Source organism: Pseudoliparis swirei, chromosome 24, assembly GCF_029220125.1.
Source record: "Pseudoliparis swirei isolate HS2019 ecotype Mariana Trench chromosome 24, NWPU_hadal_v1, whole genome shotgun sequence".
In the NCBI taxonomy this organism is placed as follows: Eukaryota; Metazoa; Chordata; class Actinopteri; order Perciformes; family Liparidae; genus Pseudoliparis; species Pseudoliparis swirei.
The window spans coordinates 15354967-15371034 of NC_079411.1; the positions used below are offsets into that span (position 1 = coordinate 15354967).

A 16068-nucleotide genomic window follows, 5' to 3' on the forward strand; every position below is an offset into this window, starting at 1 on the left:
ACTTTAAAGTGAATTTATTCAAAATCTCCACAGTAATATCTCATGAGAATAATCATGGACCTAGCAGAGGTCACCAATAACAAGACTGCAGTGTACCTCTTTTGAAGAAAGTTTCAGATTTGCTTTAAATAAAATCCAAATTTTGCCATAATATTAATAATATTGATTTCTCGCTAACTTTAAAGTGAATTTATTCAAAATCTCCACAGTAATATCTCATGAGAATAATCATGGACCTAGCAGAGGTCACCCTTAACAAGACTGCAGTGTACCTCTTTTGAAGAAAGTTTCAGATTTGCTTTAAATAAAATCCAAATATTGTCATAATATTGATAATATTGATTTCTCGCTAAATTTAAAGTGAATTTATTCAAAATCTCCACAGTAATATCTCATGAGAATAATCATGGACCTAGCTGGGGTCACCACTAACAAGACTGCAGTGTACCTTTTTTGAAGAAAGTTTCAGATTTGCTTTAAATAAAATCCAAATATTGCCATAATATTAATCATATTGATTTCTCGCTAACTTTAAAGTGAATTTATTCAAAATCTCCACAGTAATATCTCATGAGAATAATCATGGACCTAGCAGAGGTCACCCTTAACAAGACTGCAGTGTACCGTTTTTGAAGAAAGTTTCAGATTTGCTTTAAATAAAATCCAAATATTGTCATAATATTGATAATATTGATTTCTCGCTAACTTTAAAGTGAATTTATTCAAAATCTCCACAGTAATATCTCATGAGAATAATCATGGACCTAGCAGAGGTCACCAATAACAAGACTGCAGTGTACCTCTTTTGAAGAAAGTTTCAGATTTGCTTTAAATAAAATCCAAATTTTGCCATAATATTAATAATATTTATTTCTCGCTAACTTTAAAGTGAATTTATTCAAAATCCCCACAGTAATATCTCATGAAAATAATCATGGACCTAGCTGAGGTCACCAATAACAAGACTGCAGTGTGATTTTTTCAAGAAACTTACAGATTTGCTTCAAAGAAATATCAAATATTGGAAATATATTACTATTATTTTCTTTATGAAGTGCTTTCATTTAGAAATCAAACGTCAGAATGTCTTGATTATCTCTGGATGACACCTTGAGGTACTCTACCATGAATCAGAAGTGAAAGTATTTTGTAACTACGCACCATTGTGTTCTAAATCTATTCTGAAATTAGACACCCATTTGCGCATGAATGTGATTTTCTTTAGCTTTTATTTTGAAATTCTAAATCAGAATATCCCAATATTGGAATAATTACTTTCTTTCATTTAATGTGTTCATCATTAATACCATTCATGATTTTTCATCTCTTCATTTAGTTTAATCTATCACTATATCTGTATTTAAAGGCGTGTTTCGTCATATCACGTTCACCGGAAGTTCGCTCTTATTTTGAAAACAGTTTTCACACACTCACACCGTAATGCCTGGTATATACGTGTACTGACAAAAATCGTGCGGGCTGGCTTGACTGTGTTTTCCGAAGTGGCGGCTGGCTTGACCGCAGTCTCAGTTGGGCCCGTTTGGACCTGGATGACAACATGAGCGCCGCAGCGTCACATTCACACTTCCAACTCGTCGGATCATGTCAGTCGCTCGGCGGCCCGATGCCCCTCCAGCGTCGGTTTTTGACGGTAAATTGAGAATATTGACCGATGTGAAAACACGTCGATGTACTTTTAGTTTCCCGCAGGATATGACCGGCAGAAGAGAGAGGGCGAGTGCAATCACTGGCACCGACAACTCACTGGCACCTCACTGGCAACTCACTGGCACCTCACTGGCACCTCAGTGGCAAGTCTGTGGCAAGTGCCACAGACTTGCATAGATAATGTATTTTTTTAGACTTACTTAAAATATGCAATACGATATTGCTGTACAATACTGCTGTACTATATTGAATATTGTTTTGCTACTACTACGTTTCACTTCGTAATATATAACACTTATATACCATGATATGTATAATGTACCTGCCTTTCTTTAATAATAAAAATATATAATTATTTTTTACCATGTCATACTGTTATACCTCCATGAAATTCTCCTTTGAGGAGATGCCACTGTTAGTCTAAAGTTTAAGCACTGGCACTCAGTGACACTTGCCAGCAGTTGCCATCAGTTGCCATCAGTTGCCAGCAGTTGCCAGCAGATGCCACTACTAGTCAAAAAGTGCCACTACTAGTTAAAAAGTGCCACTACTAGTTAAAAGTGCCACTACTAGTCAAAAAGTGCCAGCAGACGGAGGGTCGGCCGCAGTGACGAGTCTGCGACGATTTAGTGACAAGCTTCACTCAAGTGCCCGGACAGCGGAAGAAATCACTTTCATGATCACAGAATGGAGGAGCTGCGGTTTAGCTAGATAGATAGATAGATAGATAGATAGCTAAAATAGCTAGATACACAGATGGATATATATATATATATATAGTGTCTTTTTGTAGACACTTACTTACAATATGCGATAGTGCTGTACATTACTGCTGTACTATATTTAATATTGTTTTGCTTCTACTACGTTTCACTTCGTAATATATTGTAGCGACCCTGTGAAGTGGCTGTCAATCAAAGTGTGGCACCGTGCATGTTGGTCGAGGGGGCGTGCCTGTGATTGGCGGAGTAGAGGAGGCGGGGTTAACCTGTCGGAAAACGGGAGTTAAGGGTGGTTGACGGGAACCGTTGTTGTTGACTTTCGACCTGCTAAACTGAGAGGAACACGCTGTATGTGTTGGTGGATGCCCAATAAAGGGAGGATTAATAACGTCGTCCCGTCTCCGTGTCATCAGTGCCATAACGTCCGAGACGTTACAATATCATGGTATATAAGTGTAATAGATTACGAAGTGAAACGTAGTAGTAGCAAAACTATATTAAATATAGTACAGCAGTAATGTACAGCACTATCTTATTGCATATTGTCAGTAAGTGTCTACAAAAAGACACTAATTACTATATATATATGTATATTAATTAGTGTCTTTTTTATATATATATATATACACACATCCATCTGTGTATCTAGCTATTTTAGCTATCTATCTATCTAGCTAAACCGCAGCTCCTCCATTCTGTGATCATGAAAGTGATTTATTCCGCTGTCCGGCACTTCAGTGAAGCTTGTCACTAAATCGTCGCAGACTCGTCACCGCGCCGACCCTCCGCCTGCTGGCACTTTTGACTAGTAGTGGCACTTTTAACTAGTAGTGGCACTTTTAACCAGTAGTGGCACTTTTGACTAGTAGTGGCATCTGCTGGCAACTGCTGGCAACTGCTGGCAACTGATGGCAAGTGCCGCAAGTGTCACTGAGTGCCAGTGCTTAAACTTTAGACTAACAGTGGCATCTCCTCAAAGGAGAATTTCATGGAGGTATAACAGTATGACATGGTAAAAAAAATTATATTTTTTATTATTAAAGAAAGGCAGGTACATTATACATATCATGGTATATAAGTGTTATATATTACGAAGTGAAACGTAGTAGTAGCAAAACAATATTCAATATAGTACAGCAGTATTGTACAGCAATATCGTATTGCATATTTTAAGTAAGTCTAAAAAAATACATTATCTATGCAAGTCTGTGGCACTTGCCACAGACTTGCCAGTGAGGTGCCAGTGAGTTGCCAGTGAGGTGCCAGTGAGTTGCCAGTGAGGTGCCAGTGAGGTGCCAGTGAGTTGCCAGTGAGGTGCCAGTGAGGTGCCAGTGAGTTGTCGCTGAGTACTGGCACCGAGCGGCACTTGCCACAGACTTGCCACTGAGGTGCCACTGAGTGCCAGCGTCGCTAGGGGGATCTCGCCCCTACTGCGGCAGAACCTTGAACACGAGGCCCGAGTGTTTGACAAGAAGGTCGACAGGGAGCTGCTCGGCCAAGAAATAGTCTAACTGTCTAACTGTCTTCTCTCGGTAGTTTCCTGTGTCATACGGACAGAAATCTAATATTTCTGACATATTGAACCATTTATTAACTAGAACGGGCACTCGGTAGAGCGCATACCTTCGCATATCACAACATTGGGCATTCAATTATGAACATGTTGGCATTAGTTGCATGCCAATTGGATAAGGTACATTGTGCTACACATACATACTTTGATATTTGTAATCAAAGACAATGGAGGACATTTGCAAACGTATAATATATGTATATTCTTTGGGAACTCTTAAACAGACTAGGTGATTATTAAATAATGAAATACAAACACGTTATTATTCCCAATGTAGACCAGGTAGACGTAGGAGCGGGATACACATGATATATAGCCAATACATAGCAGAGAGGTTAGAAATCAATAAACAATACTTTACCCTGAATCGGTCAATAATATATGTTTAAAATCAATAGAGCGGTTTCCTGGTATTCCAGATCAAAGCAACCAAGTAGACATAGCTGTATTTTATAGAAATTCAGCCTGCGAGATAAAGTTGTGTTTATGCGTGCATTACAACTGCATCAAGCGAAATGTGACAATAACACTGATATTATATGAACAGATGACACAAAATATGACATCAATACGTTATATATAGTTGTCGGCCGATGTATAAATAAACACAAGAGGACACCATACAGAAGTCTCACAGTAGCAGTGAGTGGCATTGCAATGATAAGACACAATGGAGGGACAGAATGTTGCTGTTGTAGTTTTATTTTGAACCAAATAACCAAATAATTTAGAGTCAGCAACAACCAATATGATCAGACAGTATGGAAATAAAAAGACTCACACTGATTAAAAAAATAAAAAGTCTTAACACTCTTAATGTGATACCTGACAAGTATCAGCTTCCAGATGAACACTGTAATCAGTTTATAACAACTGTTATGACCCAGTTGTGTACCTAAAAATATCTTACTAATGTAAAGAGCAAGCTGACTTGCTGCCTTTGTGTATTAGTAATACGTGTGTGGCTATAAAAGAAAAATGCATATTCAATTTCCAAGATGAAAGGAGCACATCTGCTGTTTGGGGGGGAATTCATTTCCCAGGATCCGCTGTGTACGCTCAGCGATCATTAAATAAAGGAACTTAAGCTTTACACTGTTGGCCTAGTTTAACCCTTGGTAGTATTCCAATCTTGAAGGGCTTGACTGGATGCACTGTGTGCACTTCATGGTGAATATCTTTCCTTGAAAAAAAAAAGAGGTACATTTGTGCTGCCCTCTCCTCCGCGAAAACAAGAAGTGGGCAAGAACACTTTAAAGGCTTTTATCACGTCCCATTCTGGAAGTGCAGATGAGAGAGGAGAATTGGTGTGACACAGACAGAAAGTAATGGGAAGCAATTGGTGCCGACAAGTGTGGAGGAGAGAGGGATTAAACTAATTGTAGGGCACCTAATAAGAATAGGCAAAACTGCATGGGCTACGTGATTTGTAATTAACCGCCTAGAAGTGCAAAAGCCACAGTGAACCGTTTGGAAACATGCTGAAATCTGAAAAGGACATAGTCCAGTTTGGACGGAGGGCGAAGAGGCCTGGAACAGTGGATGTGAAAGGTAGGGTTGCCATTATGCAGTGCATTAAAAAAAACACGCAAACATACATTACAAATTACTTTTGCTGGAACATGAAAGGAAATAAGGACATGTGATGTACTTGTGATCAATTCGAGTGGCCTCTAAAACTAACTACCCAGTTTATCTTAGCTGTATTTGCTAATATAGTTTTACATTGAAGTCTCGTGGGGCCTATACGATTCATGAAAACTGGCGTTAGAGGTAGCCAGGTTTTATTTCTGACTCATGCAGTAGAGGGCAGTACAGTCTAATAAAAGGGTGACACCTGGTGGTTAGACTTTAGTACTGCATTGTCTGTTGTGGTCAGACTATTGGCCACATTAATGGGTTCCACTTTGTGTAGCTGTTGGAGAGCAATAACCAAACACACTATTGGCTAAATAAGATGTTAGGCCTCCACGTGCAACTTCAACAACAAAAGAGATGCTGTGTCCTCTTCTCTCTCCTTCATAAACCAATTTGTAACTCCTCCAATCCGCCAGGGGGCGCTGTGTTAAAGACGTCACCGGCTGTTGACCAATCATCGGCGCCCAGCAGTTTGAACAAGAAGCGGGTGCGTCGGAATCGGATTCCTTCGGGATGATAATGAAAAAGCGAATCGATAACATAATTAATCATGGGAATGGATTAAACCGCGCATCAAGTGTTGCAGTGAGTTTCGTCTACCATTGTTGTTATAAGAGGCATTCATAGAGTTAGCAAAAGCTCGAGCTACCTGGCTAAACGTGACCCTCGGGATGTTACCGTTTGTCTTTTCTCTGTCAGTAACGTCAGCTCCATACGCCTGAACGCCCCGCCATCCGTCGACGAGTCTGGATTATTAGCGCCGTCACATGGAGCCGTTAATTCTGAAGACGTACGGCAAGGAGAGGCGAAAGCTGTCCCGCTGGATCTCCCCGGACAACCGCAAGAAGGCCTTCGACAGCTCGCGCTCGACAGACGGCGACTGCTCCGTCTTTGAGCCCGCCAACCCGCCCAAGAAAAGGTACGTTCAGGCTCCCCTTAGTCAGAGAGGGCTTCACGGGCCTTCGGTTAACACGGCATAACTTTAATAACTTAAGTTTTAACGGCTTTCTTCAAGTCAGACTCTACTTCACCTGACCAATGTTAGACATGGCATCTGGTTTATGGCCATGTAATGTATAACATACACATACAAGGTAGTGTCACCGTATTTTATGACTCATATTTGGACATAAGGCTAAAAGCAAGGATAAACAATGTCAACATAAACATTTGACTATATACAAACATACAACATTAATGTTAAAATGGTATCGGTATAATTGGAAATGTGAATAGAGTTCTGCAATTTAGAATATATATGGTTTTAATCTGAAATAGCTGATTTAGTGGTAAAGTGGATGTTTTTGTTATGGTGTCATTGCACAGGGATTCTCCTGGCACTAGCATGAACTGATGTTAATAATGGTGGAATATCGTCAGATTTCTTTATTTTTTGTGTGTATCACAGATCTTTCAGCACATATCAGTTGATATAGCACATGCTGTATGTCGGCATAAGTCCTTTACCAACCAGTTTTGAGGGATCCTGGTGGAAAATGTGTGAATAATATGTTTTGTATTATCTCATTTAAAAACGCAATCATAGTTTTAAAAATATTTAATTAACCAGGTTAATTAAATATTGTTAAAATTTTGATTGAGAGAAAGTAGGTTTAACCTACTTTCTCTCATGTTGGATATCACATCCTTACTTCCCCCTAATTTAACGCGTTGATTGTTCCACTGGGCAGAGGGAGGAAGACCAGCGTTTCCCGTCGTGGAGCGACCCGTCCCGCAAAGAGGAAGGCCATGCTATGTCTGGCTAAGAAGAGCTATGACGAGGAGAATGCGCCCTCTCCTTCCCATCCTCAGCCTGCTCGGCAGAGCAAGACCGCCAGGTCTGTGAGCAAACACGCAGCTGGCCATTCTTGTGGGATGTCATTAATTAATCAATCTGCATTTCATTCCAAGGAAACTGTAGCTAATTCAAGATTCTTACCATGCCAATTACATGGGAATCAGATTTTCTTAGATGACACGTTTTACATTATTTTAATTACAGCATAATAGACAGAATAAACTATCTTTGCATCATTGAAAGTCCTAGCGTTCCATTTTTCCCCCTGACCCACTTGCTCATCGTTTGGCTTGAACCCTTTCTTCATTATCAGAGTGAAGAACACCAGAGTCGCCTGTGGTCAAGCAGTGCGTCCTGCCAAAAGAACGGCCCTGTTATGTCTGATGGATGCCACCAGCGATGAGGACGACATCAGCAGGGCTTCTCCGCCCGCCCAGCAGAGCAGGACAGCCAGGTCTGTGCACTATGACCGTGTCACGATATCAAAATTATAACTTTGATGCGATACCTGCCATAAATATGATACCAGATACTTACGATACCATAATTCTATACAATACTAAAATTAATCTATACTAGTAATAAATAAACATCTGTATGATTAAATTTTTTACGAGCTTGTTCCTGCCCAGCTTTTTGAACTATTAACACATGGCATTAATATTAGTATTAGCCGACAGCAAGAAATTAATAAAAACTACATGGTGCCATAATAGCCTTGCTTATACACGGCTATGTAGGTTTTTTGTCTTCAGTTCAAATGAAAAGAGATTAAAAGTCATTCCTGAGCCAGTCGGTCTCTCGATCCCCTCATAAATCAGCTGAAGAGTGTCGGCCACCCAAAGCCATGTTCCAACCAACGATGAGGAACAAAATAAACCGATTTCTCATTCATTTGAACCGAAATCCGTCAGTATCTGAGGTCTGTGAGTTCTAAACCACTCTACAGTGTTTTTTTATGAATGAATTAATTTAGTCTGATAAGAATTAAACACCCTGGCCTGGATGGACTGGCGACCTGTCCAGGGTGAACCCTGCCCTAATGAGGATAAGCGGTTGGATGATGGATGGAAGATTGCAACACATTAATCTAACGCGATCACCAAAGTTTGAATGCAGGGCTGTTCTCAGTCTGAACGCCAGCGTAATGTCCTCAGTCATTCATGTAACCATCAGCTTTCTTCCGTTTGTCCCTTTAGTGGTCGTCATCTTTCTGCTGGCCGCTTTGTAACGCACCGCAAGCGTGCTGCTGCCACCAAACATGCCAAATCGGTATTCGACACACTCGACTCTTCAGACGACTTTACGTCCAGTGTATTCAGTCCCAGGAGAATATTTCGGCCCAGGGGGAGGAAGGCCCTCCCGGCGCCTTTGGTGTCGAGTGCAGAGAACTCGCTGAACAATGCGGGGGCCGCCGGCTTCTCCGCCAAACCCTTCCGAGAGACTTCCCTTCACGAGTCGACGGATCACAGCCTCAGACCTTGCCCCAGGAAGCCCATCTTTTGCTCCACCCCCTCGGCGGGCTCCTTCAGCAAACGGCCCCGCCCTAAACCCCTGTCAAACAACGACCATTCCTCCAGCCCTCCATCCATGCCCGTGAGTTGCAGCGGTGTCTTGAGCACATTCAAAGAGGACAGTGATTCGCCGGGGCAGCCCGGTTCGCCGCCGCTTTCTGCACAACCCATCGAGCGGCTTCGTTCTGAGGCGAAGCGAGAGCCGAGCCCGCATCACCACGAAGTGCCCTCCGGTTATTTGTTTACGGAGCCCAAGAGCTCCAACAAGAGACGTCACTGCAGCGAGGAAGACGCAAGAACCGGGAATGTCGGAGAGTCGTCAAGTCTCATTCGGCTGCTGGAAAGCAGCAGCAGTCGTTTAGTTTCGGCAGCGGGAGGGATGGAGCGGCTCAGGGAGTCTCTGAAGGAGAGTTGTCTGGTCGAGAGCTGCGCCGTGCAGCTGGAACAATTGGACAAGCGAGTCGCGTCGCAGCTGTGCGGCCGCCGAACCGCTGACATCCTGCAGTCCTCAGAACCATCGTTTCGCCGAGGTTCATCAGTGAGCACCATCAAAGCCCTCCATCGTTCAGGCTCGGTAAATAGTTTAGAGGCCTCCAAACACGCCGCTTCGGTGGCCGGCGGTCATAAGGCGAACGCCTCGCCGTCAGCCGAAGACTGGCGTTCGCAGGGAGCCATGGAGCAGTCGGCATCAGTACTTTATGTTGACACGTTCATGGTGGGCGCACATCTACCAGCCGACGAGCCGATCAGCAGCGCCACCCGAACACCGCCTGCTGTAGCAGTTCAGGGCGAACGTGTTCTGAAGAAATGCACAGTTCCGATCCACAAAATGGCGTTGGCCCGCGGAAGCATGTTCAGAAATGACTATATAGATGACACGAAGGACCCAGAAGACGTCATACCTTTAGGAGAAATCACAGAGGGAAGGACATTGTCGTCAAACCACACCGGCCTGGTGGCGCAGACGCACTCCGATTGCCCAGAAGTGTCGCTGGAGACGACGCTGAAGAAGAGATGTCGATCTGCCAAAGTCCTTGTCAAGGTGAGGAGAGTAAGTTCGTCGCAGCTGAGGGGAATTCAGCAGCTCAAAGAAGCCACCCTCGAATCTGAGAAGGATGCCAACCGCCGCGCCGCGGAGAACCGACTCTCGCCCCGCTCCGGAGACGGTCCAGGTAAAAAGAAAAAAAAGACGCATGCCGCCGCGAAGGAGACGAAGCCGAGGAGAAGCACGTCGGCAGACCGGCCCGGGACGACCAGGAAGGCGTGCGTGAGCGGCCTGAGCGTGAGCCGCTGGAAGAACCACGCCGGCGCACACGCGCTCGGGAGCAAGGCGGTGGACTGCAGCATCAACGACCTCATCGCCACGCAACACAAACAACCACAGGTGAGAACAACAATGCACATATTATACGTAACATTAATTGACACACACTGCCACCTTCGCCAAAATCGACTCAAAATAATAATAATAAATCCTTGTAACTTTGAAATTTAAATTAGTTCGTAAATGAAATGTTTTGTTTCTCCTGCCTGCTTCAGTCCACCAAACTGTAATTGAATGTTAATTGCTTTGGTGGTGGTGGTGGGGGGGGGGGGTGTTGACCAACTGATCCCCCCCGTGTGTAGGAGTGGCTGGAGAGCGCCGTGGGTTTCTCCACCCCACAGAAGGCCAGTCGCCTCAACCTCTCCTCTCTGCTGGCTGACCTGACGCCCAACACGCACACCTGGAGTCGACTCAAGGCCGCCCTCTCTGTTCACCGCAGGAACAAAGGTAACGAGCACACGCTCACGGTCAAGTTGTTTTGGGGATTCGGTTCCAAGCCGCAGGTTCAATGATTGTCTTTAATATCCCTCACTGCCTCTCGTTAGTGTTTCTCACGCCGAGGAGTTCACGTCCGGGTATGCCACGCTCGTCTCAACAAGCGTACTTGGCCGACCTCAGCCAGAACCTCTTTTCCTCACCCTTTCAAACGCCACACCCCAAGCGCCTGCGGTCAGGGTTGCTGAGCAGCGATTCCCCGGTACAACACACACACACACACACACATTCAAGTAGACGCTGGACTATGAATGGGTTGTGACACTCGATGGGAACACCCTTGTGTCTTTTCGCCACAGGTTCCGCGTGAGGACGTGGATCTGTCGGACGCAGAGAAGGTGTGTGCCGAGTGCGACCAGCCACGCCCTCTGCCGTGGAAGGAGTGCGTACTCCCTCACCGCATGAAGCGGTGTGTGAAGATAGGGGAGGGGACATTCGGTGAGGTCTTCTCCACCACCAACGCATCAGGAGACACTGTAGCACTCAAAGTATGTATTTGTCCATGTATGTGTATGTGTGTGTTACTTGTCACAATGTTACAAAACATTTGCGGTATAATATTCTAAACAAGGTTCACTTGCTGCTGTTTTCCCGAGCTTTTAAATGCATTCCACGGGTATTCCGCCTTCAGGGAATGAGCTCGGGTCACGACCGAAGTGCATAATTCCAACCGCATGACAGCGAGCGGTTGACTTTAACATTATGTGACTGAAGAAGGCTTGTGGAAGGCGCGTGTTTGGGTTTCCAAAGAGTAATAACATAAAGAACATCAAATATTTGCGATAGATTTTCAATGAAAATAAATAAATCTATTGTATTGGCAGATCATTCCACTCGAGGGCAGCGAGAAGGTGAACGGAGAGGACCAGAAGACCTTCGGAGAGATTCTTCATGAGATAATTATCTCAAAGTAAGTAGGATGTGGAGTATTTTCTTGGGGATCCATAATACACGTTTGAACCTGTGAGGTAAGAGCTGGCCGGAGTCATATGGTCTGAAAGTTTCAGTGAAGTGAAACCAAATGATGGGAAAACGGCACAAGAGCAGCTGAGCCAAACAGCATTGTGTGGTTGTGTTCCTGCAGGGAGCTGAGCAGCCTCAAAGAGAAGCAGCGGAACAAGACTCACGGATTCATCAGCCTCAACGAGTAAGTGCCTCCCTCTGGTGGCGTCTGTTGGTGTCCGTCAGCGCCTCAGCAGGTTTGTTGATGCGACTCGTCTTGTTTCCTCACAGCCTCCACTGCGTTCAGGGCAGCTACCCTCCGGATTTCCTAAACGCTTGGGACGCCTTCGACCAGCAGAAAGGCTCCGAGAATGACCGACCAGGTCAGTGAGAGAGGAAGCCGGTCGCGTTTGTCACCGTGTCTTTTAGGTTGCAGCCTGATGGAACTCAAAGAGGCTTTTCTCGCTTTAACATTATATATTTACAGGCGGCAACCTGAAGCGTGACGCCAATGCAGAAGTGTTTTAAGACATGCATTCTCTCTACTGGCCAGCAGGGGGGCGACTCCTCTGATGAGAATAGGTTTTTTCTCATTGTAAACATGAGTTTATGATCTCAATCTCTAGTTTCTGGTCTTCTTCAGTATGGCATGATGTTCATTTAGTAAACAGACCAGGTCATCAAAGTATTGTGAAAGAAGAGGCCATAAAAACTCACAGGTCCCAAAGCAGACATCTCAAGGAAGGACAGACTTGACCAGGAACATTAAGGTTCCTGCGCAGCACTCTAAGTTTAATTTGACTTTCTATAGCTTTTATTATCTCATTAAAAAACTAAATAATCGTATTTTTCCATTTGTTTAAAGTGTGCCAGTATATTGCATACATAAAAAATAAATTTTAAAAAGGCACATTGCGGTATCCTCTGGGCGCCGCGTGGTGACGCGTTACGGTGACTCCGCCCACTTTGAATATACGGTGCTTTTACCGGCTGCAAATCTCTCTGGGATTCGGCTGCATGACTGTCTGTTTCATCAGCGCTCTCTTTTATCACTTTCTCTCTCTCTCTCTCTCTCTCTGCCCAGATTTCTTCAACGCGGACCAGTTCTTCATAATCCTGGAGTTTGAGTTCGGCGGCGCCGACCTGGAGAACAGCAATGGAACGGTAGGCGCTCCGCATCACGTGAAGCTCCCGGCCAGAGATTCAAGCGCTCTTTCCTCAGATAGAAGCGTGACTCATCACACTCGATGTGGCTCTTTACATTTGTACGGTGGCTGGACTGTATTACAAGTAAAAGTGAAATATGTTCACTGAAAGACTGATGATCCTCAGCATCTAAACGAAATGTTAACCTCTGCATACAGTATATGCATTTAAAAAACTGAATTTAGTTTTTAAGTTTTTTTTGGTGCAGGAGTACAAATGAGGTCTTTAATGAAAGTTTCTATTGTGTCGTCAAGCTGCCGTCTTTGACGGTGGCCAAGAGCATCCTTCATCAGGTCACTGCTGCCTTGGCTGTTGCTGAGCAGGAGCTCCACTTTGAACACAGGTAGAGTGCACACACACACGCACACACACACACACACTTAAATTATAGCAGACATGATTGTCTGCGTGCATCAGGCCGTGGGCAGGACGAGACACCATAAACGTCCAGGCCTCAAGTCCAAAATGCATACAGTCAATTTACTGTCATAAAGCCCTTAAAATAACAGCAAATATGCACAAGTGAGGAGCTGGAACCAGATTATTTTTATATATATATATATTATATATATTATTATTTATTTTTTGCTTCAGTGATCAAAACGATGAAGCTGTTTGTTAAAATGTTTGATCAAACTGATCTCGTTGCCACAACTTTGTGTCACAATTTTATTTTAATGGCTTGTTTAGCCGAGTACGTAGCTCACGATACGCCAACCAGACGTGATGCGAGAAACGTCCAATGATGAGCAACCTGTTGCCTGCAGGGACCTCCACTGGGGCAACGTGCTGGTCAAAACCACCACGCAGAAGAGGGGGAGCTTCCTCCTGAACGGAGCGGCCCACTCTCTGGAGACTAAAGGGGTGCTGGTCCGCATCATCGATTACTCTCTCTCCAGACTGGAAATCGGTGGGCTAACATTCACCTCCCTCTCGTCAGACTTTGTGCTTCGTGTATTTCATATATTGTTATAGTCCTTTAGAGTAATAGTGTGTATAATACTAGTACAACATGTCTTTCTCTCTCCAGATGATCTGACGTTGTCCTGTGATATCTCCAATGACGAGGAGCTCTTCATGGGCCGGGGAGATTACCAGTTCGACATCTACAGACTGATGAGACAGGAGAACGGGTCAGTGTGTTCATGTGTCCGTGGTTGTTTGTCTGCGCATTGATATATATATATATTTAAAACATAAAACCGGCCGGCGTTTCTGAGATTGGAGTAATACATCTTTGATGTGTCGAGTCTCGGCCAATCAGCGCTAAGATGTCTCCATGCTTCATTGTGGGTTTAGGGTTGAACGTCAGCTCGTCTACTGCTGGAATGTTGCACAGTGTACCGATGCTAAAAAGGTAACGCGGTACCTGTACGTTAAAAACTATACGATTTAGCATATTTGGTGAGGGAAGCAACCAAAGAGCTTTTTAAGGCAAAGAAGTGTAATGTTCTGCAATGGCCAAGTCAATCACCGGCCCTGAATCCAATGGAGCTGCATTTCACTTGCTGAGGACGAAACTGAAGGGACAATGCCCCGAGAAGCATCAGGAAGTGAAGACGGTGGCAGAAGAGGCCAGGCAGAGCCTCACCAGGGATGAAACCAGCGTCTGGTGATGTCTCTGGGTTCCAGACTTCAGGCTGTACTTGACTGCAAAGGATTTGCAACCAAGTATTAAAATTGACAATTACATTGATGATTATGTTAGTTTGTCCAATTACTTTTGATCCCTTAAAATGGAGGGGACACATATCAAATGTGTTGTAACTCCTACACCGTTCACCTGATGTGGATGTAAAGACCCTCAAATTAAAGCTGAAAGTCTGCTCTTAAAGCACATCGTGATTGTTTCATTCAAAATCCATTGTGGTGTACAGAGCCAAAATGATGAAAATTGTGTCAATAACAACGCACATACAAATATTTATCTTCTTATACACATTTAATGACGGACTGTGTGTGGGGCATAAAATTGATTTCTTATTTATTTGACTTAATAATCTTGACAACATGTCGTCCAGAATTACAAGCCAGCTGATTTAGTTACCAAACTCCAAACCCTTGTTCCCTCAGTAAACATAAGTTCATGGTCTCATTCTCTAGTTTCAAGTCTTCTTCAATGCAGCTTGATGCTCATTTAGTAAATGATGGTAAACATTTAGAGTCAAGTATACGATAAAGCTGGGGATGCTCTTGGGTAAGCTTACTGTGATTGACATGTTTTAAAGTATGAAATGTTTGGCTCATTCCTCTTTAATGTAAAATCATTGTGTGCGTGTGTCTGTCCTCAGAAATAACTGGAGTAACTACAACCCCCACACCAACGTGCTGTGGCTCCATTACCTGTGCTCCAAGCTGCTCTCCATGAAGTACCGGGGCTCGGGAGGGAGGGGCTTCAAGGCTGTGAGAAATGAGCTCACGCATTTCCATGGCAACGTCCTCCAGTACAGCTCTGCCACCGAGGCGCTGCGAACCTGCCCCATGTTCCAGTAGTACTACGAGTATGAAGACGGTGTGGTTCGTCGGCATGTCGTCGGCATGTCGTCCACCATGAGCTCTGACGTGTAGACGGTTATTCATTTTATTTTTAATGTCCAGCGTTTAAGCGACTGTCATTTGACACAAAAAAACTTTTGAAAACAATATATTTATGTTTCTGGCATTTTTGAAAATGTTGAAGTGTCTTTAATGCCTGTTCACGAATTTCTCTATATGCATAAAAGAATGTCATACTGAATAAATGTTGCGTCTGATTTCTAACTGCATCTAAAAGTGGTATTGCAATCATAATTATTTGCAATTTCAGATAAGTACCGATGTGATTTATTGATTCATCAATAAGTCTATAGACAGAAAATTAGACTTTAATTGTTTTTAAACTCTCATCCATTCAAAATAATTACAATTATTTGTGAACCAAAAATGCAAACGGCTCAGTGGTTTGTTTTTCTGTATGTCTTTGTGGTCTCTGCTGTTGGTGGATCAAAGAATTTTAATTTATAAATATATATCATTAAATAATCAGTTGCCGCCCTAATCAACAGCCCCAATATGTGGACATGTGAGATTTTAGACACTTTGCATATTCTGGGTTATAACAAAACCATGAAATGCACTTCATCAGAGGCCTTCTGAATGTGTTGCACTGCAGTTGCTTGAGATCAATAAAGTTAATCCTGTTGGTGATT

General features: G+C 43.6%; 1 protein-coding gene across 4 annotated transcripts; it reads left to right on the plus strand.

The window, feature by feature from the left end:
* Positions 1-1525: 1525 nt before the first annotated feature.
* Positions 1526-15640, plus strand: haspin (histone H3 associated protein kinase). Of its 4 annotated transcripts, none has more exons than XM_056410212.1 (17): positions 1526-1651; positions 6018-6186; positions 6301-6520; positions 7293-7439; positions 7713-7853; positions 8599-10297; positions 10540-10684; positions 10783-10934; positions 11032-11220; positions 11557-11642; positions 11817-11879; positions 11966-12057; positions 12759-12838; positions 13135-13223; positions 13648-13790; positions 13911-14013; positions 15172-15640. In XM_056410212.1, the coding sequence occupies exons 3-17, from the start codon at positions 6369-6371 to the stop codon at positions 15371-15373; spliced, it is 3483 nt and encodes a 1160-aa protein (XP_056266187.1). In that variant the 5' UTR covers positions 1526-1651; positions 6018-6186; positions 6301-6368; the 3' UTR covers positions 15374-15640. The 4 variants fall into 4 exon arrangements, with proteins under 4 accessions (XP_056266187.1, XP_056266190.1, XP_056266189.1 ...); XM_056410215.1 differs by lacking the exon at positions 15172-15640 and adding an exon at positions 14180-15164; XM_056410214.1 differs by lacking the exon at positions 6018-6186.
* The last annotated feature ends 428 nt before the right edge of the window (positions 15641-16068 follow it).